The sequence below is a fragment of the Schistocerca nitens genome, chromosome 3 (assembly GCF_023898315.1).
Source record: "Schistocerca nitens isolate TAMUIC-IGC-003100 chromosome 3, iqSchNite1.1, whole genome shotgun sequence".
NCBI classification, from domain to species: Eukaryota; Metazoa; Arthropoda; class Insecta; order Orthoptera; family Acrididae; genus Schistocerca; species Schistocerca nitens.
This window is the reverse complement of record NC_064616.1, coordinates 920,777,042-920,803,589: the sequence shown is the minus strand read 5'-3', so window position 1 is coordinate 920,803,589 and position 26,548 is coordinate 920,777,042. Positions and strand designations below refer to the sequence as shown.

General features: G+C 36.5%; 1 protein-coding gene and 1 long non-coding RNA gene across 3 annotated transcripts in view; one reads left to right on the top strand and one right to left on the bottom strand.

The window, feature by feature from the left end:
* Positions 1-26,548, bottom strand: part of LOC126248986 (neither inactivation nor afterpotential protein G-like) — a 194,180-nt gene that overhangs the window by 73,594 nt on the left and 94,038 nt on the right. For both annotated transcript variants that reach the window (XM_049950549.1, XM_049950550.1), the window contains 3 exons: positions 13,635-13,793; positions 6,511-6,661; positions 6,300-6,424 (listed from right to left, as the gene is read on the bottom strand). In XM_049950549.1, the coding sequence (XP_049806506.1) occupies positions 6,300-6,424; positions 6,511-6,661; positions 13,635-13,793 (435 nt within the window). The remainder of the gene's footprint in view (positions 1-6,299; positions 6,425-6,510; positions 6,662-13,634; positions 13,794-26,548) is intronic.
* Positions 1,156-26,533, top strand: LOC126248987 (uncharacterized). Its single transcript, XR_007545576.1, has 3 exons — positions 1,156-1,948; positions 10,145-10,235; positions 25,489-26,533. It is a non-coding gene; the product is annotated as an uncharacterized LOC126248987 (long non-coding RNA).

Genomic DNA, 26,548 nt, shown 5'->3' with positions numbered 1-26,548 from the left:
ATAATAATTTACCCAATGAAATCAAAGCAACAAAGAACCCAAGAGCCTTCACACATAAGTTAAAAAAATATCTCTTGGACCATTGCTTTTATGCAGTTGATCATTTTTTTGAAAGGGGTTAAAAATGTAAAAAATATGATAAATGTTCAATTAGGTCTGAAAATTATATACTGTGCATGTCTATGAAATACACTGGACTACTTTACTATTACATTTGTATTGGCTGTTTGTATTTTACCATACAACATTTGCATTTACTGTTTTGTTAAAGATAGCTAACTTCCTCATTGCAAAATGATGTAAAATCAATTTATTAAATATTAGCTGCAAATATGTTCCCTTGACCTATCCAATATCGTATGTAAAATCTTACATCTCTTTGATTTGTATTAACAGTTTTGTTGAAGATAGATAATTTCCTTGCTACAAAATAATGTAAACATCAATTTGTAAAAATTACTGTAAATAGCTCTCTTGACCTATCCAATATCATATGTACAGCTGTACAATACTATGATTGCCTGGATCAATAAAAATACAATACAATACTCCAGTGAGTGCCATGCAAACGTCAGACATGCGTCGAATGGTGGATAGGCGAATGTTCTTTGTTTCAGTATTCACTTTCATGGGAACGTACGCAACATCTGTGCGCAACAAACTTTCTTATTAACTTTAATTTCATTTAAATTTTCCACTTGTTATTATCTCTCATTCAATTCAATTCAATTCAATTTATTAGCGTCCTTGTAGTATATCATCAAAATGACATAGGACTGGTCAATAAACATTACAATTTAAAATACATGTACATGAAAATTTATAATTGAATTTACTTGTCACTTAGACATTACAATTTTAATAAAACTATAAGAACATTACCATAAAAATATACAAGTAGGATAACAACGTACAAAAAAAAAAAAGGCTAGTGATTCTCACATCAAAGTTTGTTTCCATTCTTACATTAACACTGTTTCACACTTTCATAGAAACAGCAAGTATTTGAATGTGAGCAATCACACATATTTATTATGTCAGGGAAATATTAACTGCGCTTTTATTGTCAATGATTCATAAACTCTTCAATACTGTAAAAACTATTGCTCAATAACATGTTTTTCAATTCTCTTTTAAATCTCTTTGAATCTTTGACTTTGAAATTATGGTACACTGTCATACCTCAGCATCTGATTTTAACGAGTCTCCGCTTTGGCATTAGCAGTGCAGTCAACTTTTATTGTTGTTGGCACGAGTTGTGTGAGCCCTTCTTTCGTACAAAATCTATTTACGCTCTTGTAATACTGTAATAACTGCAGCCAGCATTTCCACACACAATTAAATCTTAAAATATACATTGACCTGATACAAGCACTGAATTTAGTAAAACATGCATACAACAAACAAAAATAAATAAATAAATAAATAAAAATAATAATTGCTGTGAACTTTGAAATAGAGAGACTAGCCAGAAACCACTTCACAGCACATGGTTTCCACCTAAACAAAAGTGGCAAGGAAATTATCTGCAATAGACTGGCCTTCCTGACAACTATGGGAGACAATAAGAATCCAAAAGTCAGAAACCATAAACAGATGCTTATAAGCAATTGGATCAAGCCAAACAACTTTTGAAATAAAAAGAGTAATAGTGGCCATGCAATGCAAACTACACTAGACAAATGGGCCACGAAGTCACAGAGACGAAACACAAACCCTCTGACCACGCAGAAAAGTCAGGAACCTGAAAGAATCAATAATGTGATGGTGAACAGTATCGAGACAGCCCTCCAAAATGACAGTGTGATGCCTGAGCAATGTGACGTGCATGTGGATAGTTTCCAGGACCACCTTTTTAAGATGAGTCGGCTGCCAAGGACGACCAACAGAGCCAGCACAACTGCTCGGAAGTCAACATATTTGGAATACAGCACAATTTATACTAAAGGTCAGTGACACAGTAAATATGACTTCGAGCTCCCTGAGTAAACCCCACTCAGACCTGAAAATCTATTATCAAAATGCCCAATCCTTAAGCAACAAAACTGATGACTTAAGCACTTTGCTGACCAGTGAACTCATTGATATCTCAGTAGCATGCCTAGCAGAGCACTGGCTCTGCACTGATATAGTTAACTTAATTTCACTACCAAATTTCAAATCGTGTGAACACTACTCCAGATCAAAAGATGGACATGGTGGGGTTGCCATCTTCATAAAACAACACATTGAATTTAGCCCACTTCCTACCCTAAAGGAAATAGGAACAGACAAGATCTTTGAATGTGCAACCATAAAGCTTACAGATCTAAATCTAATTGTGGCTACAATTTACCGTCCCCCTCTACTAGTATTAATAATTTTGTGTTACAAATAGACTTGTTTCTTTCCAGAATAAGTCAGCGGAAACAAGATGCAATTATATGTGGTGACTTTAATATAGACTTTCTCACACACAATAGAAACATGCCTCATGAATTTCATTTGTACCTGAAGAATTACAAAAGGGTCCTCAAAAATGTTGTAAGGCAAGCTGATTCAACGGCAAATGACAAATACATTGAAAATTCAGAAAACATATCTAATGCTATATGGGAAGCTACAAAAAATCAAACAACAAGTGAAACTAAACAATATAAAAATATAAACTTATGTTATGAAGGACAAATGATTTCTTGCCCAACAAAAATTGCAGGAACCTTTAACAAATATTTTGCAAACATATGTGAACAGTTGGTGAGTGGACCGGAAGAACACAACAAAATATCATCACCATCATCCAATAGCGTGAGAAATGTGTCTACATCATTGTTCCTTTCACCCACAAATACTGAAGAAATTTGATCAGTTGTAAAAACCTTGAAAACGGGGTACTGATGTGGAAATGATGGAATACCAGATACAATTATTACAAAATGTTGTCTTGCCCTAGCTGAACCCTTGACACACTTGTGCAACAGCTCAATGGCATCAGGAATCTTCCCTGCATGCTTAAAAACAGCAAAACTGATATCACTGTTCAAAAAAGGAAATCGAGAATGTGTTTCAAATTATAGACCAATAGCCCTACTGCCTGTATTTTCAAAAATTTTAGAATTGTGTTTATAAGAGATTGTCTGATTTCCTAAATAAAAATAAAATCAGGGATCCTCCAATTCAAAAAAAAAAAAAATTCTTCTTGAGCTCAGCATTTATGAAACTGATGAATTTTTAAGGGAGGCAAAGAATATGGTATGACTACACTTTGTGATCAGTTTTTATATGCTTCTATATACGAGTAAGTCTGTAATTGGCTAAATTTACTGTGCAATATCGATTTGTACCAGAAATTTCTCTGTTTTGTTTTTGTGTGAAGGTACCATAATTATTTGTGTAATATTTATATTGTGTAATATTTTTCTTGTTTTTGTAATTATTTGTGTAACATTTATACTACGTAATATTGACTTTTGTAATGCCTCAGATGGTCTCTGAGGTCTCTACAACAATAAAACTCAATCAATCAATCAGTCAATACTCCAGATAAGAAGAGTGATAAGACAGGCAAAAAGGATGCAAAATGATGAGCATATTGACAAATCCAGCAATAAAGTAAAAGCAATGTGGACTATTATGAAAAGGGAAAGAGGGTAAATACAAAGCTACACACACAAACATACAAATCAAACTCAACAATGAATCTATATCTAATCCCAAAGTTTTGGTGACCTCTTTCAACAAATTCTTCACGAGAAATGCTGAAAAATTAGTCAAAAATAATCCTAACACAAGCTACCAACCAGCAAACAAAAAACATCACACATGTGCAGAGTCAATTTTCATTACCAAAGTCACTGAAAATGATGTTGCAAAAGCCCTGAGAGAGTTCCTTAGGTTGTAAAGAGTTTGGAAGGACTTGTATGCAAACTCAACAATGTTTTATATGGGCAGAGGCAGGCTCCAAGAACTTAGAACTTTAAATTTGACAGTTTAATGAAGGAAATCAGGATTTGAAAATCTGAAGTTGATAGAATGTCTCTCTATTGAAAACACTGGTGGTTATAATACTTATTTGCTACTGTATGTAGAATATATTCTAACTGCAGCAAAACCCTGATACTAAGAAGTAGTCAAAATTAGGTATGGCATATTAAAGGAGCACTTGACGTTCATCTGTGTTACAAAAAGGGAAATTCAGGTTTTTGTCTCTGACTGAAGAAGATTGAATATCTACAACAGGATACATATTCCAGGTACTTGTAATAATGTTTGTTGGGCTAAAAGGAGGCAGAAGCATAACATATTGTTTCGGCAATAGCTACAACAGACGCCCTGTGGCTGAAGAATCTTCTTGAAGAATTCAAAATATTTATGAAAACTGAACATTGTATCATGCCTGTGTCTATTACAGAAGTGGGAACTTGGAGGATTGAGGCATATGAACATTAAATACGATTTCATACGTCAGCTGCTTAACGAAAGACACCTGAAGTTTCAACACATCAGCTATGAGCCAAATGGAGTAGCAAACAAGAAAACAGAGTCCCTACACACCAGGAACGGGAAGGGGGAAACTTTATAGGCTAAGCCACCAACATGGCGGCCATCTTGAAAGCCACCATCTTGGATTCAACTCCAAAATTTCAAATGGGAATGTGGTCATGTGACATATCGAACAGATAGAGAATTTCACCAGAGAAACAATGCCGTTGTTATTTTAAACATAGTTTTATTCATTGTTGGGTTATAGCCAATTACTTGTGGCAGCAGTGTGACGCTCGGCAGCGTGAGTATTATGTACTGGATTTCGGAAAAATAGGTCCACCACACATGCTCTGTATGCATTTCTAGAAAAGTGCTCAAGTTTCGTTGACCATAAACAACCTGCTGTCGGTATATTTTTGATCAGTCCAAGGCCTTTGACATGGTCGACCACAAGCTGCTGCTTATGAAACTCCATAAGTATGGGATTAGAGGTGTACCCCACAATTGGTTCCATAGCTACCTTAGTCAAAGAAAGCAATATGTAGAAATAAGAAAATCAGAGACATTCAGGCACTGCAGATCAGATATACTACATACAACAAATGGTGTCCCTCAGGGATCTGTCCTTGGCCCTGTACTTTTCAAATTGTTCATATATGATCTCCCAGAACACATACCAAATGCCAGCACCTTTCTGTATGCAGATGACTCAAATATCCTGATAACCAGTAGAGGTGACGCATTGCAAGATGCAGTTAATGAAACTACTTGTCATTTACAATCATGGTTTGAAGCAAATAAGACTACTCATAAATACTCAAATAATTGTAAGTATGAACTTCCATACTAGACAAAATTTAACCCCCTTCAATGCACTTATAGTTATCGGCAAAGATGACATTATAAACAGGCAGGACACCAAATTTCTTGGACTTACCATCAGTAACACACTAAATTGGAAACCACATATTGAGGCATTGTCACAAAAGCTTAGTAAAACCTGCTATCTATTATGATCATTAAAAGACACAGCCAGTGTCGATACCTTGAAGCTGGTATACCATACCCTGTTTGAGTCTGTCTTGAGCTATGGCCTAATCTTCTGGGGAAAGAGCTCTGATTCTCTCACAATTTTCAAGTTACAAAAACAAGTAGTAGGAATAATGAAATGTAAAAAAAGAACTGAACACTGCAAACCACTATTTCAACAGCTAAAAATCCTGCCACTGCCATGCCTCTATATATTGGAACTGTATTGTGTTACAGTACACCACTTGGACGCCCTCGACAGAAATGCAGACCGCCACACACGACACCAGGAACAAAACACAGTTACAAATTATAGCTCACAACACAAAGTTATATGCAAATGGGGTTAAATGTATGGTAATTAAAATATACAACCACCTCCCAACAGACATAAAAAGCAAGCAAGAACCCATAAATAATGAGAATTAAATAAAAGGAATTGCTACTAAATCACTGTTTTATTCCATACATGAATTTCTTGAAACAAAATTTTAATTACTTGCAATAAGCTTTTTATTCAGTTGTAGATGTTTCTACTTAGTAAGATAATTTAATTATTGTATCTTATCTATATTCTGTCTGTATCTCTTATATGTATTCTGCTATGTGAACTATGTACCACAATATTTTAATTACTTGTAATAAGCTGTGTTTTCAATATATATTTAAAGCAGTGAAACCAGCATATGTAAAACATTACATAGTTAAACTCAGCCTTTCTATTTAGATATAGATAATATAATAGAATTAACAGAGTTACAGAATAAAATAAAAGAATTTGTAAACTTCTTTAAACTGATACTTACATCAGATTTATAATTAGCAATATCCTTAAGGATCTTTTCATCAGCAGACCCCAAACCAAACAATATTAATCCAGCATCTGGTACTAAGGTGGCACTTGCCAGTACAGCTGTTGTTGCAAATAAACCTAAAGAATATTAAATGTATGTTCATATCTCATTCCAAAGCTTTGAAATTTTAAAGCACCTCTCATTTCAGTTAGTTATATATTACCTTTTCCATGGAAGAAATAGTCCCATATTTGTTGCACACTTTTGATTTTATCAATAGTTACACTGTATGGAGCATCAATGCTCACATACAGAGGCATATTCATATGATCATGTAGATTCATGCCGACTGGGAGATCTGACACTACAGGTATCTGCAAATCATTATCATACATGTCAAAATTTCCAAACAGAATCAGGTATGTATGGAAAATATAACACAAAAATTGAAATTTATTTTGCCAAATAACTAACTATGAGCCTTCATCAATCACTAGTCTTTGGCAATCTAGAAGAGAGAAACTGTAGGTTAGGGCTTAACTGCTCACTGACAAGACCATTACATGTGGAAGGAAAATAGAGAGAAGACTATGGTTGTAAGTTATCTTGTCTTATGCAAGTTTTAATTTCTCCCTGTTTTGCATTCATCTCTTCATTGCATTGTTCCATGTTTCTCAGTAACTTGTTAAACATCTCATAGTTTCCACCTGCCTCTAAAACAATTTTCCCATAATATTCATGCACTGATAAATTGAGGAGCTGAGAAGCATATGGGCCAAAAGCACCATCAACAGTTACGAGATTGTTACATGTATCAATGCTCTTCTGGTTAACTAGCTTTATCTGTGCTGTAGGCCCACATTGTATGTTTGGACATACATGAAAAGTTGCTTCACTGATTTACCTGATATTCAGTTCCATATGAGCTCAATGCACAAAGTAAAATTTGTTACTCTGCACTGCTCAGTTATCTAGGATTCCCAACATAATTTAGTATGTAAATCACATATATAGTAATACTCTGTAATCAGAGATAGAGTGATAATAGTGTAACATATTCTTTGTTGGTGTCTTGGAAGGTCACCAATTTCTGCAAGTGACATTGATGGAGACCTGGGATTTCCCCGCAGTTCGTAGATTTCTTGCAAAATCTAGTGCCTGATATGTAGGTGGAAGGAAAATATCAACCTTGAAACACAAAGACTTAAAAGACTTCACAACACTAGTAGAGTAAATGCCTGAAGGGGACAGACAGTCTTCTCTGAATCTCAAGCTGCATAATGTGTTTAATGAAAATGATGATAACAAGAACAATGAAGTGTTGCTATAGGTTATAACTGTGTATGTGGTGCATTTAGTATCTGTTATTTATGTTCTGATTCTAGTTTCACATTAATTACATACATTACAACTGTCAAAAAGACAATATTGCCACTAGTCTATATATGAAAATTTTGGGGATTAACATAAATAATCCAAAATATTAATTAAAGTTTCATAACATGAAGTGGGTCCATTATGTTTTCATACAAAATATGCACACGTGCATATGCACTCTATAACTCTTGTTTTTGTTCTTATCAGTGACTCAAAACCTCAACTATTTGGTGAATTGTAACCTTTACTACTTACAATATTTATATTCCTCGAAATACTTTCCATTACTGTATGTATACTATTATAGTTAGACAGATAAGGTATAGAACAATATAAAACATATAACCAACTAACATCCTAAAACAAATTCATAATGTGCAGAAAACTAGTCAATAACTGTCTAGTATTGGGCCACATTGTGTGCATTTGCAATTTTGACTATTGCATTTCTAGCTGAGCACACAGGGCATAGGGAACATTGTGAGGTGTTGTGTCGTTTGAATCTCATGGAAATCTCATGCGCTGCTGCTATCTCTTGGAATGAGTCACAATTCACTGCCTTTGGGTCTTGTCACTCCCCATCTGATTCAGCTGATAGATCACCACACCTTCCATCTGCATTCATACCACAAAAAGGCTTTTCCTGAGGCTGGACAAATCCTTGGAGGTAGTCCCAGTATGAACCCCTTTTTTTTCTTCCTTGCTGTTTTGGATGTGGTGGTGATTTCACTCACAGTACTTAGAACGCTGCTTCAAGATTTAAGTTGGTACATTACTGATTGCTTCCCATAGAACAGTGGTTAGAGTTGTGGCATGCTTTTGTATGTCCCTAGCTATTTTAGCAGGCTGTTATGTGTGGTGACTTACCTGGCATTCCAAAAATGTGAATAGAAATACAGTATTCTGTGAGGATTGTCTCCCAAATGGCAAGGATTTTTATTTTTAGATGCTTCAGATCTGTACCATTGCAACTGACTTTTAGTTTTCAGCTGTTATGTCTGTTTCAAAGATGAAATGCACATATTTGAATTTTGGCTAGATTTTTTTATAATTTGTTTTACTTGAAAGACATATCCAAGTTGTTGAGAGTAGTGAGGAGTTTGTTTTCATTCTCTTTGAATGTTGTTGCTTGGGTAGAAAATGCTATGCAATCCACTTCAATAAAAGACTGAGTTGCAGAGCCAATAGGTTGTCCACCTGTGTGTACCTTATAAGAAAGAGAAGACAATATGCTGCCTTGAGGTAAGCAAAACTGTGTATTGACAAACTTTATCAGTGATCAAATAACGAGGAGGCATGCAGTATCTGTAAAGAATGACCTAGATTTTGAGAATTGTAGTTGTGCCATTGTGGCAGCCATACTGCAGAAACATGTGAATGGTGGAACAATGATCACAGCTGACTTAAGCAAACAGTACCTGGCAGTTGCTGGGCCACTCATGCAGGTTTACCATTATGCCAAATTTTGGCAATGGTGTGACACTCACGAGCCAGCACGAGACAAAGCAGGCAGCCAGTGTGAGCTGGACACTGCAACATGACACAAACCTCCAATCTTTCTTGCCACAGACCATATGGATCAAGTTAACACAACTCCACACAAACACCTATACTGAGTTTTGCTCATTTATTCATTTCACAGTGTCTTTCATCTGCACACAAAAGACACAACACTCTGTGAGTCACAATGAAAACTGTGTGTTGAGCTTTGTTTCACGTGGTTCACATGGTAGTGCAATGTGCTTATCAGCAGAGTGTGTACCCTCCAGGATCGGTGATCAAGTCATACCATTAGTTCAACATGCCAGTGCAGACATTAAAATAAGAGTTTGTCTGGAACATCTAGTGAGATATGGCAAAACAAATATATGTCACTGACAAAACAACTATCATTGATTCCCATCATGTTCCCATCACCAAGCTTCTTTCTTGGACATAGTGGTTGGGATTGGCAGTAAAGCTGGTTGACTGCATATCTAAACTCTAGGTAGCAATAACATATATCCATGCTTCAGCATGTCACACATTGGTCAGATCACTAGGACCATGCAGGACTATTGTAGTGAGCATAAACAGCACACACACAACAGCGGAATAAATCTGTGAGGGCAGAATATTGACTAGGTTTCAGACATCCTATGCATAATAATAACACAGACACTCTGGCATGTGCTTCCATTATTGGGGCAGTTTTTATTATGGAAACTGTTGATATTAAATTAGCGGGTGACCTTAGAATTAAAGATGAAGGTTTTTGTCTAAATTCTACTTGGAATACCACTCTCTCTCTCTGGTTAAACAAACAGGGAACAGAGTTAGCACTACTTGCTCTCTCGTCTTGCTGGCTAATGTTTCACTATCAGTAATGTCTGACATTGCACATTGTTGGTTACTGTGTCTCTTGTCTTTTCACAAACAGTGTCATTTGGTTCCCTGTTGACATAACACAATCTAATGAAGGTTTAAATTTTCTTGCACAGTGATATCCCACTGCATTTGGGCAAGAAAATGGCAAGGTGTTCAACTGTTACATATCAGCAGTTGTTGAGGGCATTACCCAGCTGCATTCCGGTGAGTTATTTGGACACTGTACAATTTACTTGCTCCATTGGTTGTATTACATATAGAAATTTCCATTATCACATTAACTTAAGCATGGATAGTTTAATTATGGACTGTTGTATGTTGTATCTCTTGGTGATCGGGAGCAGTCATTTGGAGATGGTTTGAGAGTACTAAGAATGCACTGATGGCAAATTTGCACATTAGGGAAAGCCAGCTCTGTGTCTTGCTTTTCACAGGATGTGAATCTTTGGCTACTTATTAGACAGGAGATCTAAAAACAGAAGCAGATACAACAGAACACGTAACTCAAGATGTGCTCTATTAAGAAACCGTTGCATTTGAGGAATCATTTAATGCTTGTTAAAATGTACAAGAGGTGACAGCACATGCTCATGTATGCTCTAAAGCAGGAACAAAAATCATTATTTAATGTGAAATGGTGCTTTTAAACATTAAATTGTCTATTTCAGCCTACTTGGTGAAAATGAAGTCAGTATAAAATAAAGTGTGAAACATATAAATTTGTGACTATATATGTTATATAGGGTAAACTGTAAGTAAAAAAAAAAAAAAGTTTTTATGTGATTGTGGGTTACAAAATGTGACTTCCAAAAAGATGCTACTACAGAAACATGATTTTTCATGATGACATGTTCATATAAAATATTCTTGAGTTGTTGCCAATTATTCATTACACAGGGTGATTTTTCTAACTGGGAACAAACAGTAAGAAGTTATTCTTGAGAGGGTAAAAGGCAAAAAAGATCATATGGACATATGACTGGAAATATGCTGCAATGAAGGTATATCCAATTGAAAGTGGAGATCAACACCAGGCACGTGTCCCACCATTATTGGGTAAGCCAAGTGATCATGTTTCAGACAATAAATTTTTATATGATTAAGGGTTACAACACTGCAATTTATACAAATTTTCTGCTACAGAAACAAAGTTTGTCATGATGACATGCTCATATAAAATATTCTTGAGCTGTTACCATCTGTATCACTTACAACGCAACAGGCAGATGGCCTTCCAGGATGAGGTAAATCAGATGACCATGTGGAATATTATCCACTAAAAATGCTACTATCTGTACCACTTACAACACATGCAGGCCTTACTACATGTGGTCTTGCCTCTGCAGTGACAGTTTTGTTGCTGATTTGTTGCACAGGTCACCAGACAAGGCTGTGTTTATGAGGGATAGTATAATCAACCTGCACAACACCCATCTGTGGGCACTGGACAATAGCCACAGTATAGTGGCAGTGAACCATCGGCACTGGATCAGACACATTGTGCTGTGGGGATTAGTGGTAACTGCCTTGTGGGACCGGTCATCATGCCACAATGCCTCCCAGATGAGGTATACAAGATCTGTTCAAAAGATTCTGGAACTTTATCCATAAAATCTTTCTGAGCTTCCTTTTACTTATTGTGCATGGTCTCCTTTGAAATACTCTCCTCCACAATTGATACACTGGTCCTGATGCCATTTCAACTTGCACAAGCAGTCTTGGTACATCTCCCACTGGATCGCATGATGTGCCATATGCGAATATTCTTTTATCTCATCTATCATTGCAAATCTTCATCCTTTCAACAGGGTTTTTAACTTTGGAAATAAGAAAACATCCAAAAGGACAGGTCTGGAGAGTGTGAAGGATAAGGCAGCACAGTGATTTCGTTTTTCATGCAATAGTCACACATGAACAGGGATTAATGTGCAGATGCATTATAATGATGTAAGAGCCATGAATTGTCGCACCAAATTTCAGGCTGTTTCCTTCCCAGGCATCACAACACATCCCAATAGTACCATTGATTAACAGTTTGTTCCTGTGGCATGAATTCATGATGAATTAATTCCTCAAAGTCAAAGAATACTATCAGCAAGGTTTTGACATTTGACCTGGAATTTTTTCTTGGTTTTGGAGAACCTCGCCCAATCCACTGTGAAGATTGAACTTGGTCCCAGCATCATAATCATAGACCCAGGTCTCATCACCATTTATGTTTCTCTTAAGGAATGTCTCATTCTCATTTGTGCTACTTCTACACAGATTTTGAGGCAAAGGTCTTTCTGGTCTTGACTCATGAGCCGTGGGACAAACTTGGTGGAAACACAATACATTCCAAGAAATAGTATCATGATTTCCTGTCATGATCCAACTAAAATGTTACATTTTCTGCAATCTCTCAGGTGGTCAGTCTTCAATTGGCACTCACAATTCTGTTGAAATTCCTGACATGAGCATTGTCTGTAGATATTGAAGGGCATCCTAACAATGGTCATCTTTAACTCCAACTGGCCATTATTAAACCATCTGAACCATTTGTAACACCAAGTATCTGTAGTATCACTGTAAGTATCCTGCATCATTTAGTGTGCTTCTGTAAAAGTTTTCTTGAGTTTCATACAACATTTAAGGCAGATGCATTGCACCTCTAACTGTCCCATCTCGAAAGTCATAAACTGTGTGACACAACATTCTGCTCAATATAGCACTGAACAATAACTAGCAGACATACAACAATGAAACTGCCTGCAGTTACACATTAAACACAGGCATGTGCAGGGATGCCAACCACAGTTCACTTCAACACACCACTGGCGCAAAATTACAAATGTTCTGGAATTTTTTGAACAGATCTCGTATCTGCAGTTACTGCAGATGACCCTGCCACCCTGCTGGAAGAGATGCCTTTGATGGTATGAAGGGTAACATGACTACTACATGATGGGGTGCTCCACCTCAGTGCCCCCTAGAACTGGAGCTAATATTCCCACTTGCCTGGTGTGTTTTCATCTGTGCTTTTAATCACTGAAACCTACATTGTCAAAGAGCTATTATTTTCACCTTCAAGTGGTTGTACCTCCCTTGTAAACATTTCCTGTCATGTGTCCATATGACCTTTTTTGTCCCTTATCATCTCAGCAATCATTTTCTGCAGTTTCTCCCCATTTAGAAAAATCACCCTGTACGAAACTCTTACAGCCACAGTCAGGGCTACTACCTGATCCTGAAACAGATGGTGGAGATTATCAGCAAAATTTTGAACTTTTACTCTAATTCAATGTAGTGAGAATATCAGAAATATTTTATACAAATATACTGCCTTTATTAAAAGTTATAGGTTAGTATGAAATGTCAGCTATGAAAATTGTCTGCAAATTGAAGAAATGTTGACTGGGTCAGAAGAACCAAACCACAGATTTCAGTTTCAGTTTGAAGCTGAAGACTGTCCTAGAGCTTTCTTGGTTCATTCATAATTTCTGCAATAGAATTAATGTGTGATGGCAAATTTAATGAACAAACATTAAATATTCATTGAAGTCAGAAACTTATCAGAGTTTAGCATGTGATTTACATATAATATTTAAAAATACTTCTTCATACCCCCAAAGAATCTAGGTGTTGTCTAGGGCCAATGCCTGATCTGAGCAATATCTGTGGTGTGTTGATGGAACCCGCACTCAAAACTACTTCCTGACGAGCAGTAATTCTCACACCAGAGTCAAGCTCCACACCAGTAACTGCTTCTCTTGTGACAGTCACCTAGAAAATGAGATTGCACAAAAATATGAGAGAGAGTAGACTTTTCAGGCAACGTTCTCGCCACCACAACAATTTTACACACACACACACACACACACACACACACACACACACACACACACACACACACACACACACAGACAGAGAAAGGAATTTTTTTATTTACAGGTAATGAATTTTATTCTTGTATGTGCAGAAAAACAGGAGAATGTGAGCCTACTAATGAAACCTGGGAATGATTATAAAGTACGACATTTTTTTAATTCTCCAATTATACCTCATATACTAATCAACATTGTAACATATGATGTATCCTAAATTGTTGTTCCATAAAAGTTAGTACATTTTTTTACAAAATTCTTGAGAGGTGGAAATTAAAACCTTGTCTAGAAACAAAATTAATAACACATTCTCACTGAATACAAAACATAAGTATATAAGTTCAATATTCTGTAATGCCATAAATCTTTTTCCCTGAAATATATAAAAAAAGAAGTTCTTAAGGACCATCACTATCAAAGCAAGCTGTGTGGGCAGCATTTTTACAATTTCAGCAGACATACAACTTCTGATTACCCTAGTAGTAGGTAATATGCAAGACATGAAATATGCTAGACATGTAACAAATTCCAAACTGGCATTACTCAAGTTGGTTGGTTGGTGAATTTGGGGGAGGGGACCAAACAGTGAGGTTGTTGGGCACATTGGGTTAGGGAAGGATGGGTAAGGAAGTTGGCCATGAAGGATGGGGGTGGAAGTTGGTCATACCCCTTCAAAGGAACCATCCTGGCATTGGTCTGAAGTGATTTAGGGAAATCACAGAAAACCTAAATCAGGATGGCCGGACATAGGTTTGCACCGTCCTCCTCCCAAATGCGAGTCCAGTGTGCTAGCCACTGTATAATCTCACTTGGTCATTACTCAAGTCATTATGGAAAGATGATGGGCAGAATTTGAGGAACTGTTTGTATTACTCTTGGCTTTCCAGCCAATTATTTATGAAACAGGATATTTTGACGGCATATCATGTCATCACCTTCAGGTGATATCTGTAGAATGAGTGAATTTGCTACGTCACACCTCCTTTATACTCCCCTCCCGTTTTTTTCCACACTACAAAACTGCATGCCATGTCAGGTGGAGTGGAGGGGAGAGGAGGGAGACATGAGCACCAAATGCTGGGTGTGAACTAAAGTCTCTCATATGGACACGGAAGCTACTCTCAGCTGACATTATGACTTCAGTTGACTGAACACTGCATCCCACATTTTATTGAAAGTGAAGCCACTGTTTCTGTTGGTCAGGCCATCAGTCACTCATATTTCAAAGCCTCATTACAAATACAATCCCAAAACAATGAAGTCTGTCTTAGTATTTCCTGTCAATAATTTTTTTGTCAGTCTCTAATTATGGAGAGCTCAAATTGCGGTGAGCAATCTACACCAACCGTCTCTAATGACCTTGATGTCAACAGGATGTTAAACCCTGATATTCCTTCCTTACCATTCCACTTGTTCATATTTCATAGAGTCCCCAGTAATAAATAATAATAATAATAATAATAATAAATTTTTATTGTCATTCGGCTGATTACAGCAATAGACAAAGTCAAGAGCATATATTTCTATATAAACTACAATGCTGATGTAAATTGGTTTACATAAAATAAGGAGACATTAGAATGCAGTATTTTCATCTTCAAAAAATTTGTCAGTGGTGTAAAACGGATTGTTCACTAGTAGCTTGTATAATTTAGCTTTAAAAATATTTACAGGTAGTTCTTTAAAGTCAGCACTTAGTCTATTAAACATCCTTAGTCCAAGAACTAGGTAGGAGTTCTGCAATTTTGATAATCTATGATATGGCACATCTACAGATGGTCTGTTTCTAGTATTGTGGCTATGAATATCACTTCTCAACACAAAATTAGAGACATTGTTTCTAATGTACAATAAAACATTGTAGATGAATAAGTTTACTACTGTAAGACTCTGTAATTTAATAAACAGAGGTTTACAATGTACTGTTTTATCAGAATCCATTATTATTCTTATTACTTTCTCCTGTAAAAGTAAAATGTCATTTACATGACAGCTACTACCCCACAGTAAGATTCCATAAGAAATGATGCTTTGGAAGAAGGCAAAATATGCTGATGTCACATAGTCATTGGGAATATGTCTTTTTAAATTTCTAATTAGATAAATAACTCTTGAAAGCCTAGCCAATATATTTTTAATGTGTGGTTCCGATGTCAATTTATTGTCAATAGTAACACCTAAAAATTTGACAGTTTCTAGCTCTTGGTCATTAGGAATCTCTTTGAGGCTAAAATAAAATGTCTGAGTTTTGTTTTCATTTAAGGAGCCATTAGCTTTGAAACATAATGAGGACTGAGCAAGGGTATTTTCGGTCAGTGTTTTCAGTGTACCTAGATCAGAGTTTTTATGTATAAAAGTTGTGCCATCAGCATACAATATTGTGTGAGAATTTATGAACAAGAGCAGGTCATTAATCATTAGCATAAACAGTAAAGGTCCAAGCACTGACCCTTGAGGCACTCCATACCTAACATTAACCAAATTTGATTTCTCCCTACCAATGCACACAACCTGTTGACGGTTCTCTAGAAAATACCTGAACATATTTATACTGTTGTCATCAAAAAGTAGCTATGCTGTGCTTCACAACTACAGATTTTGTGGGTTAGTTGAATTCTCTGTGCCTCATCTGCTCCTGGCACCTTTCTTTGACTGCCAATACAGTCTCCCCAATGTATGCCTTACCTCATTTGCACAGAGTATGGTAATCATCCAGTTTATGGAGCCTCAAATCATCTTTCACTGCACCTAATAGAGCATCCGTGTTTAGAAGTGGACAGAAAATAAATTTCTACATCTACATTGACACTCCACCTTATGCTGTGTGGCAGAGAGCATGAGTGTACCTTGTGTACCACTATCAGTTTCCCCCTACCAGTTCCAGTTGTGAATGGTTCATAGGAACAAAAGTTTCTTGTAAGCATCTGTGTGGGCTTGTAGCTCTTTAATTTTGCTTTCATGGTCTTTCTATGAAATATATGTAGGAGTAAGCAATATATTAGTAGATTTATCCCAGGACAAAAATGTTTAAAACTAAAAAACTGTACCATAAAATCTTTGTTGAAAGTCCAGATACATAAGCAACAGAAATTAGAAGAATTAGTTAGGATATTGTGGGTGGGTGATCTACTAAATATAAAATGAATGAGCTAACATCTCCTACCTAACAGAATAGCCAAAAGGTAACACCTCAATTCATTGCAACTTTTGCCAAATTTCTTAAATTGCATCATTTTCTGCCTTTGACTGTGTTTTTATAGTGCTACTGTAATTTTGGTTTATAGCATCTCCACTGATATGGTACAAAGTACCAAGAAACACATAATAGGAGAGAACAGGGGTGCATCTCACATGATTGTAATAGAGTCAAAAGTTGTTATCAATGACATGAGTAACATGTTGCATAGATCTCTGATGTTTGCTATCAAGGGTGACAGAGCTCAACAAATAAGTTGTTATTTTTATTCTGTTTCTGTGCTGTAATATGACATAAAGTCTTATATGTATGTGAATGTTAACACACTGAAAATTTGATGTACATACTGTTATTCTCTTATTGTGTTTTTCTCAATACACTGTATTATATCTTTGTAAATGCTTGACAATGGCACATTAGACAAAATTACAATAGCACAATACAAAAGTCACAGCGAACAGTGGGAAATGGTGCCATTTAAAAAATTTGTAGAAGCTGTGGAACCACATTACAAGAAGTTAATTTGTCTCATTTTGACCTAAAATAGAGAGCAGATCACCTAGGAAACAAGTGGGTCCCCTCTAGCCACAATATAAATAAAATACAGTTATACTGTATCTTACTTTCAACAATAATAAGATGCTATTATGTTCTCATTTGTACCTATGATACACTAAAGAGCCAAAGAAACTAGCATAGGTATGTGTATCCAAATACAGAGATATGTAAACAGGGAGAAGACAGTGTTGTAGTCAACAATGGCTATATAAGACAGCAAGTGTCTAATGCAGTTGTTAGATCAGTTACTGCCCCTACAATGGCAGGTTATCAAGATTTAAATGAGTTTGAATGTGGTGCTATAGTTGGCACATGAGCAATGGGACACAGTATCTCTGAGGTGGTGATGAAGTGGGGATTTTCCTGTATGACCATTTCACAAGTGCACTGTGAATATTGGGAATCCGGTAAAACATCAAATCTCCATTGCTGCAACTGGAAAAAAATCCTGCAAAAATGGGACCAACAACAACTGAAGAGAATCATTCAGTACAACAGAATTGCAACCCTTCCACAAACTGCTGCAGATTTCAGTGCTGGGCATTCAAGAAGTGTCAGTGTGCGAACCATTCAACAAAACATCATCAATATGGGATTTCAGAGCCAAAGGCCCACTCATGTACCTTTGAGGACTGCATGACACAAAGCTTTACACCTTGCCTGGGCCTGTCAACACCAACATTGGACTGTTGGTGACTGGAAACATGTTGCCTGGTCAGACAAGTCTCATTTCAAATTGTATCGAGCAGATGGATGTGTGCGGGTATGGACACAGCCTCATGAATCCATGGACCATGCATGTCAGCAGGGGAGTTTTCAAGTTGGTGGAGGCTCTGTAATGCTGTGGGGCATATGTAGATGGAGTGATATGGGACCCCTGGTATGTGTAGATATGACTCTGACAGGTGACACATATGGAAGCATCCTGTCTGATCACCTGCATCCATTCATGTCCATTGTGAATTTTGACAGATTTGGGCAATTCCAACAGGACAATGTGACACCCTGCATGTCCAGAGTTGGTACAGAGTGACTCCAGGAAAACTCTTCTGAGTTAAAACACTGCCACTGGCCACCAGATTCCCCAGACATGAACATTATTGAGTATATTTGAGATGCCTTGCAACGTGCTGTTCAGAAGAGATCTCCATCCCTTGTGCTCTTACTGATTTATGGAGAGCCCTGCTGGATTCATGATGTCAGTTGCCTCCAGCAGTACTTCACACATTAGCTGGGTCCATGCCACATGTGCTGCAGCACTTCTTCATGCTTGCAAGGACCCTACATGATATTAGGCAGGTGTCCAGTTTCTTTCGCTCTTCAATATAGAAGCCCTTGATAAAAGTAAACACTTTTTTATTTACCCTGTGCTTCCTTTTATGTGGGTAATTGCTTTTTAGTGAGTTTAAATAAGTGAACAACCATAATTTTCCAATGAAAGCTAACATGCATTGTGCACAGAACTAAAGTAATCAGTGAAAATGTGTAACAAAATTTTGTACCAGTGGGACACATCATTTTACTTTGACACAAAAATTCGAGACTGTAGTGGCACCACTTGACATTACCATGGAAAATGAGTAGCTGGTGCAAAATTACTATTGACCACTGTGGCTCCACTACTCAGATGGCACTGATCCTCTGTCTCCTCCTCTGATGGAATCATGCCAGACTCTGGCATTTAATCAGGTGCAGGGCTGGACTTATTCTCTTCAGTGTGTGTTATCATTCAAACAGTGGAATGCTCATCTCAAGTGTTATCATATTCACTACAGTGTTATTGTGATGGAATCTATGTGTAATATATGGAACTCTGATATGACTTGGACTGGGCTTTGCTTGGGAATGTGGACTTCAGATAGCTTAAACTGATTCCTAGCAGCACTTTGTCCATATATCACTTGTGAATAAACTCTGTAAGTGATTTGTGTGTAGATCACCCATTAATAAAGTGGCAATGATATGGAAACTGGATGCATGCAAACTGGTTACACATGCAAACTGAACTTTGAACAGTTTTGTAACTAGGTGAGAATATGGGTTTCTCAGTCATGAGGAACTACAACAGCTCCTAATGCAAGTAATGTAGAGTTATCAGGAGCTAATGACAGCCATATTACAGACATTAGTGAATGTAGTAAGAAACTCTCCCATGCCACCCATGTTTATGGATTTTCTACCATGTAATGAGCATCGTGAAGAATGGGATGCTCACTGCTGATGACTGCAGTTATATTTTTTGGCATGTCAAATTTCCAATGCAGGAAGAATAAAGTCCATGGTCTTATCAGGAAATCCTGAACTTTATCATCTAATACAAAAATTAGAGCCATTAATGAATAGAGTAGAACATGAGTTGCCTAGATTGTTTTCTTAATTGGAGGATCATTTTTTGACAAAGACACACATTTCTGCAGCCAGGTTAGAATTCTGATAGCGGAAAATGTGCCCCAAACAATAACATGAAGATTGGGCTGGTGACCTACATGGTTTAAGTAAGAATTGTAATTTGAAATGTTTGTGCAGGCAGAATTATTTAGACTCTTTAATCAGGAATTTTGTAGTACATATTACCTGTAATTTGGGAGTGAGGAACTATGCATAGAAGAAATCAGATTGCTCTTTGATGGAAGTTATGCCTGCAGCTTGTGCCTATAAAAATGTTTAGATAGTCCAGATTTCATTTATGATGGAAGAAGATATTGCAGCAGTCTACTGCAAAGCACCAGTCACGTGGGATGTCACTCTACCTTCGGCAGGGCCCACATCTGCTCCACAGCCTGGACAAACTTGTGAACAACCATGCCAGCAGCAATGGGTCACATCAGCATTAGAACCACGACTTGGATATAAATATTGTTTTTTTCACCATGATTGCAGTGTCCGCTTCCATTACCGTACAACATACCACAGGTGGGGCAAAAAGTGTCACTTCTGAGAGGTATTCTGTAGCAGTTTCAATGCAAATATGTCCCATGGAAGTGTACCAAGTGAGTGCTAAATCTACAAAGTGCAGACTTCGCAGGATAAAACCCAACAAATGTACTTAGATTCATTTATAGGAAAACACTCTGTGAAATTACATCTAGACACTGCTGCAAATGTGTCCTTGTTAAAACAAACTATTTTCTTAAGTTTAAGGCATCCCCCTTGCAGTCATCCAAAATATAACTGCAAGACCAATGGATGTTATGAGATGTTCTTGCTAGGAAAATTTCCAATTTTGCTTCCTATAATTTTTTAGACTGGGTATCAGATACAGCAATACTGGATCAGGTCATGTATCAGGTTCTTGACTAAATGCTAGCAAGCTCACTTTGTGATGAAGCAAGCTGGGATTTTTCTACTTCTCCTCCTGTTTTGCCATCTGCCTACTTAAATTAGTTTTTCAATTTTAACTAATTACCATTAACATAAGTGAATAAAAATCTGAACTTCCTTAAAGGAGAACGGTTGGCCCTCAGTTTTAAAGAATATAACACTAAATCCAATTTTGCACTTAGTTTTATGTATGTAATTGATTTTCCAATTTATTTTGATTATGCCTAGTTAGTATCTTTTGTTATAGAGTAAAATCAGTAATTGTTTTGTAACTTAAATTCTGTTGCTGACTTATAAACAAATATAAATTCTATAATAATTATAAATGTTTGGAAGAGAAAATACTAGCATTCTGTAAGTATTTATTTGGCTCTATTTGAAAACATGTTAGCAAAGCCAGCCCTTGATTAATTCCAAAGTAATTAACAGTTTTGTCAAAAGTATTGTCTGCCTAACTATATATGTTAATTTCATCAGTTAAACAAATAATTTGGTTTAACTCTTGTAGTAGAAAAAACTGTTAAAAGGAACCAATTTTTTGATGTATTCACTTGATTTAATGAGTTAAGTTTTAGTTGTAATTTCCTTAAAATTAACTTCAAACAATGTCTAGTTTTAGCACCTGTCATTGTGATGATATATAAGGGCTCGATTTTTTGTCACGAGACAGCCAATCCACGGCCGAGTTTCAGATGAGAAACCTATGCTGATTAGAACAACAACAATGCTTCAAATTAACTGTGAAATAAATGTTACCCAATTGGGCCATGTTTTAAAACAATGGAAGTGTCTGTTCCATACATACCTTCCTATTCTGCAAGAACTGTGAACTTCTTGGTTAGCTTTCTACTGCTCATAGATGTTCAACAGTAAACTATTGTAGCAATATGAGGGTGGCAGCCTGAAAACTATTAATGAGGCTTATCAAAAGTTAAACAATAGTGCACTGGCCATATTAAATGTGTGTATGGGGGGGTTGTGAAAAGTGAAAGTAAACAACTGTGAAACACAAATGTGCCTCTGTCGGCAACATCATTTACAGTAGACAGTACTGCACTTCCACATCCTATTTTTTTAGCCAGTACATTGGCACTAAGGACAACAAACAAAGAAACAAAGAAGGTGAATGTCATCACATATGGAGCCCCAGGTGAGGACTATTGTATGTGGGCATAGTAAACAAGGACTCGTGAACTTTGAACAGTGAAATCAACAGCGGTTTACATTGCAGTGAGGCAACAGCCAATCAGCACTGGGGTTTCATTGTTGCAGTAGGACAGTGGCCAATCAGTAATCAGGTTGTATGGAAGCAGGCACTGAGCACAGGGGCAGCCAATCAACATGCAGGTTCACACAGCTGACAGCGAGTAAACAAGACACCTTGCCGAGAGGCTTATAACTTGCCTCAGCCGCGCAGTTGATGAATCAAATGACAACTGCAGCAGCAGCAGAAGGAGAGTGATTAAAAACAAGGAAATTTCATAGCCAAAGCTGTTTTGTATTAAGTGATACATAATGAGTGGCCTTAACGAACAAGACAGTGTGACTGATAACAAACCAGTAGAGGTTAAGTTTTTAAATAAACAGAAAGACCTAATGGGGACTGATTCACAAGACAATAGTGGTTACAGAAAATTGTAAGCGATGTTAATGCAAATTATGAGTAGTATGAGTATGAAAGTAAACATTAGTAGCATGAAAAAAGACATTAGTAGTATGGAAGTAGATATTAGTGGTATTAAAACTGATGATTAGATTAAAAATGAACTGAAGAAAGAAATTAAAAAGGAAATTAAGGTGGTTAGCACTAATCTTTAACAATTAAATAAGAAGTTTGATGCAGTAGTTAAAGACTGTGATAATACAAATGATAAATTAACAGTGAGTCATAAATGTGTGGAAGGAAAAAAGAAGGTTTGTGATGACAGTAGTGTGAAGGTGGAGGTTTCCAATAAACAATGTGCTGAAAATAGGGTTAAACTTGAGAACCAAATTGATCAGATTAAAAATGATTTAAAAACTGAGGTAGAAACCAAGTGTGCAGTAATGGTAGAGGGAAAACCGGTAAAAGTAAATGAAAATGTAGATTCAAAATTGACTAAAATAGAGAAAAAGGTGGAAGAAGTACAAAATCTAAAGCATAGAGAAAGTGACAGTGGGTCTGATAATCATTTTGGTAAGCAGGATGACAGTTTTTCCAGGGAAAAGATTAATGAGGATTTGTGTAAGAAGAAGATCACATGCCAAATTAAAAGGAAGTGTGGCACCCTGTAGTAACAAAAATGGTTCAAATGGCTCTGAGGACTATGGGACTCAACTTCTGAGGTCATTAGTCCCCTAGAACTTAGAACTAGTTAAACCTAACTAACCTAAGGACATCACAAACATCCATGCCCAAGGCAGGATTCGAACCTGCGAACGTAGCGGTCCTGCGGTTCCAGACTGCAGCGCCTTTAACCGCATGGCCACTTCGGCCGGCCCTGTAGTAACAGTAAGTGCACAAGGTATATATGTTAAGTGTTTACTGGGCAGTGGTAGTGGTTTGAGTGGCATTTCACAGGCATTTTTTGAATCTATTAAGAACACAGAGGGTGTAGTAGTGATGCATGGTTCTGGAAAAAAATTATTGGTGCTACTGGTAAGCTATCAAAGAGATACTATTAAATGTAAAATTGGCAGGACAGCTGTTGGAATGCAATTTCTTGGTGATTCCAAATCTCAGCATTGATGTTATATTTGAGACTAATTTCTTGTGCAATTATCAAGTAGGGTGTTTAACATTCTGTGTTGGATTCATTATATGGTGATAATGCTTACCCCAGCTGTCTGTCTCATTTTTCGTGTTTCCTGAGGCAGTCAAACTCTTCTTCTGTCCTATCTGTAGTTTATAAATGAATCAGAAGCACTCTTCGACTTTCATGTATTTTGTACAGTAGCATACTATAGTATAAGAATAGTTTAAAAAGGTTTCTCCAAGAGGTAAGGTAAACAGAAACTGAAAGGTGTCAGCATATGAGAAATATAATTAACATCTGAAGTAATCAATTCATGAGTGCAGCAGCAGAGGAAATATGCAGTAAAAACCATCTTGGATACCAAGTCTCAATATTAATTGTAGTATAATACAAGTGTTTGTGTTCAGTGCCATCAGCATATGGAGATAACTACCTACCTGTAGATGTGGGTCATGGTACAGCCTTTTCCAACATTAAGGAATTACAACTTTAAACATAGTTGCCTGGAGTAATGTGTAGAAAGAATAAGCAAGATTTGTATGTATATTACCCTTCAGGCTAGAATCTCAAGCAATTTGACGGAATACAGTGAAATAATAGTTTTTCTAAGTGATAATTTTGTCTGATCAGTAATGAGAGTTAAGTTTGCTTAGCATAAGGATCTGTTTCTGTTGAGTGTTTTTCAGTAGAATCAATTTTGCATTGGATAATCAGAGCAGGTGTTTATTTATTAGATAATGAAGCAATAATGAAATAATAAAATAATGAATAATGTTAGGGTCTTAACAATTAGGGAACCTGTCTCTACAGTAGGGATACTTTTTGAGAATGCACTCCACTAGCTAATGAGATAAGAAAGGTAAGTAAAATAATGAAGCTGACACACTTGATTGATGAAAAAGATAATTGTATAAAAAAAAGTGATGTATGTGTATTGAAGATCTAAATTTTGAACTAGGCAACATTGGGTACTGTGTATATTGTGCAATTCATGACACTGCAGCTACGAATGAGAGATTAACGGAAAGAGCAATATTTTATTGAGGTACAAGTACTATGGGGCCTAATGCTGCAGTATTGGATCTATAGGTTATCTCAAAACTTCTATTTGTGTTCGTAGGAAGTATGAGCTTAAAGTGGTAATACTGGGATGAAGAAAAGCAATTTCGCTGATTAACTGATAACTATGGTGCTAGACTGATGTGAATATTCTAACAGGTCAACTATTTGGTAACATTTAGTGATTTTGTGAGGATTTAATTTTCTAGTTGAATGAGAGTAGTGATCAAAGTTGAGTAGGGAAGTGAGGCAACGATTTTCTACTGCTTCCATTCCCTTAATTTTGATTGGAATAGCAATTAAGTTATGTGATGGTGACTCTATTCTTCTTCCATAATGTAATGATTAATAAATCTATGCTACTGCACATCTTGACTTTGTGCTAGAAGTAATGCACAGCTTGAGTTTTTGCTATTTTGCAAATGCAAAAGAGATCCAAATCTTTCAAGTTTAACCAGTTTCAGACAGTTATGACTTAGAGTAATGTTTTTTAGTGTAATGTGCACTTGATTTTAAATTTTTATGAGTCCACACCTTTCATACTATAGTCAATTTTAGAGCAAATTATTGTAAGGTTATGAGAACTATGGAATGTATTTATTTATGATGTAATGGTATATCATTTGCCATTTATACTAAATTTTTTTTCTTAGACTTAAGTTAGAAGTAAAAGTAAATGTACTAAAGTAGGGTATTTTGTCTAATTTTTTCATGTACTCTGGCAGAGGAGAACCACTTCCAAGGGAACTGATAGCAGGTTCATTTCCTTGCTAACTGCCACTTGGATCTATTCAAGGTCAGGAGAACTTGGAGAGAAAATGTGAAAAACCTCATTAAAACTATGAAATTGCTTGTGAAAAATATTAAACAGTGAGCAAGTGAACTGCAGTGCACAGTGAAATTTAGTTTTTGTGATCCATGAGGATTTATTTTGTTTAAGTGAGACAGGACTTGTATAAACTGATACGGATCTTAAAATGGAATCTTTGTTTACCCAAAAAGGACATCACTAATAATAAAGATGCCTAAATTTTATTAAATGTATAGCTTATAGATATTTTCTGATATTGTGAAATACACTGTATGTAAATATTTTGTATGGGGATTTTCATATGGATAGTTCATATAAGTATAAATTTGAAAAAATATATGTACTTTAGTTTGGTAAGATTTCATATGTATTTTTTGGTGTGTAGATTGTTAAACCGAATTTCTAGCATCACTTGTGGTCATGGAATTGCCCAGTTAGGTATTTGCAGTATCTATCTGGCCAGTCCAATGAAGGGGTGATGCGACAAATCGAGCTGAGGTATTTGTACTTCCCGTCTTGTTTTGCCATCTACCTAGTTAAATTTGTTTTTTCAGTTTTAACTAATTATCATTAACATACATGAATATAATCTGCATTTCCATAAAAGAGAAAGGTTGGCCCTCAGTTTTAAAGAATATAACACCAGAGCTAATTTTGTGCTTAGATTTAGGTATGTAATTGATTTTCTAATTTATTTCGATTATGCCTAGTTAGTTGGTTGGTTGGTTGGTTTGGGGAAGGAGACCAGACAGCGTGGTCATCGGTCTCACCAGATTAGGGAAGGATTGGGAAGGAAGTCGGCCGTGCCCTTTCAGAGGAACCATCCCGGCATTTGCCTGGAGTGATTTAGGGAAATCACGGAAAACCTAAATCAGGATGGCCGGACGCGGGATTGAACCGTCGTCCTCCCGAATGCGAGTCCAGTGGCCTAGTTAGTATCTTGTGTTACAGGGTGAAATCAGTAATTGTTTTGT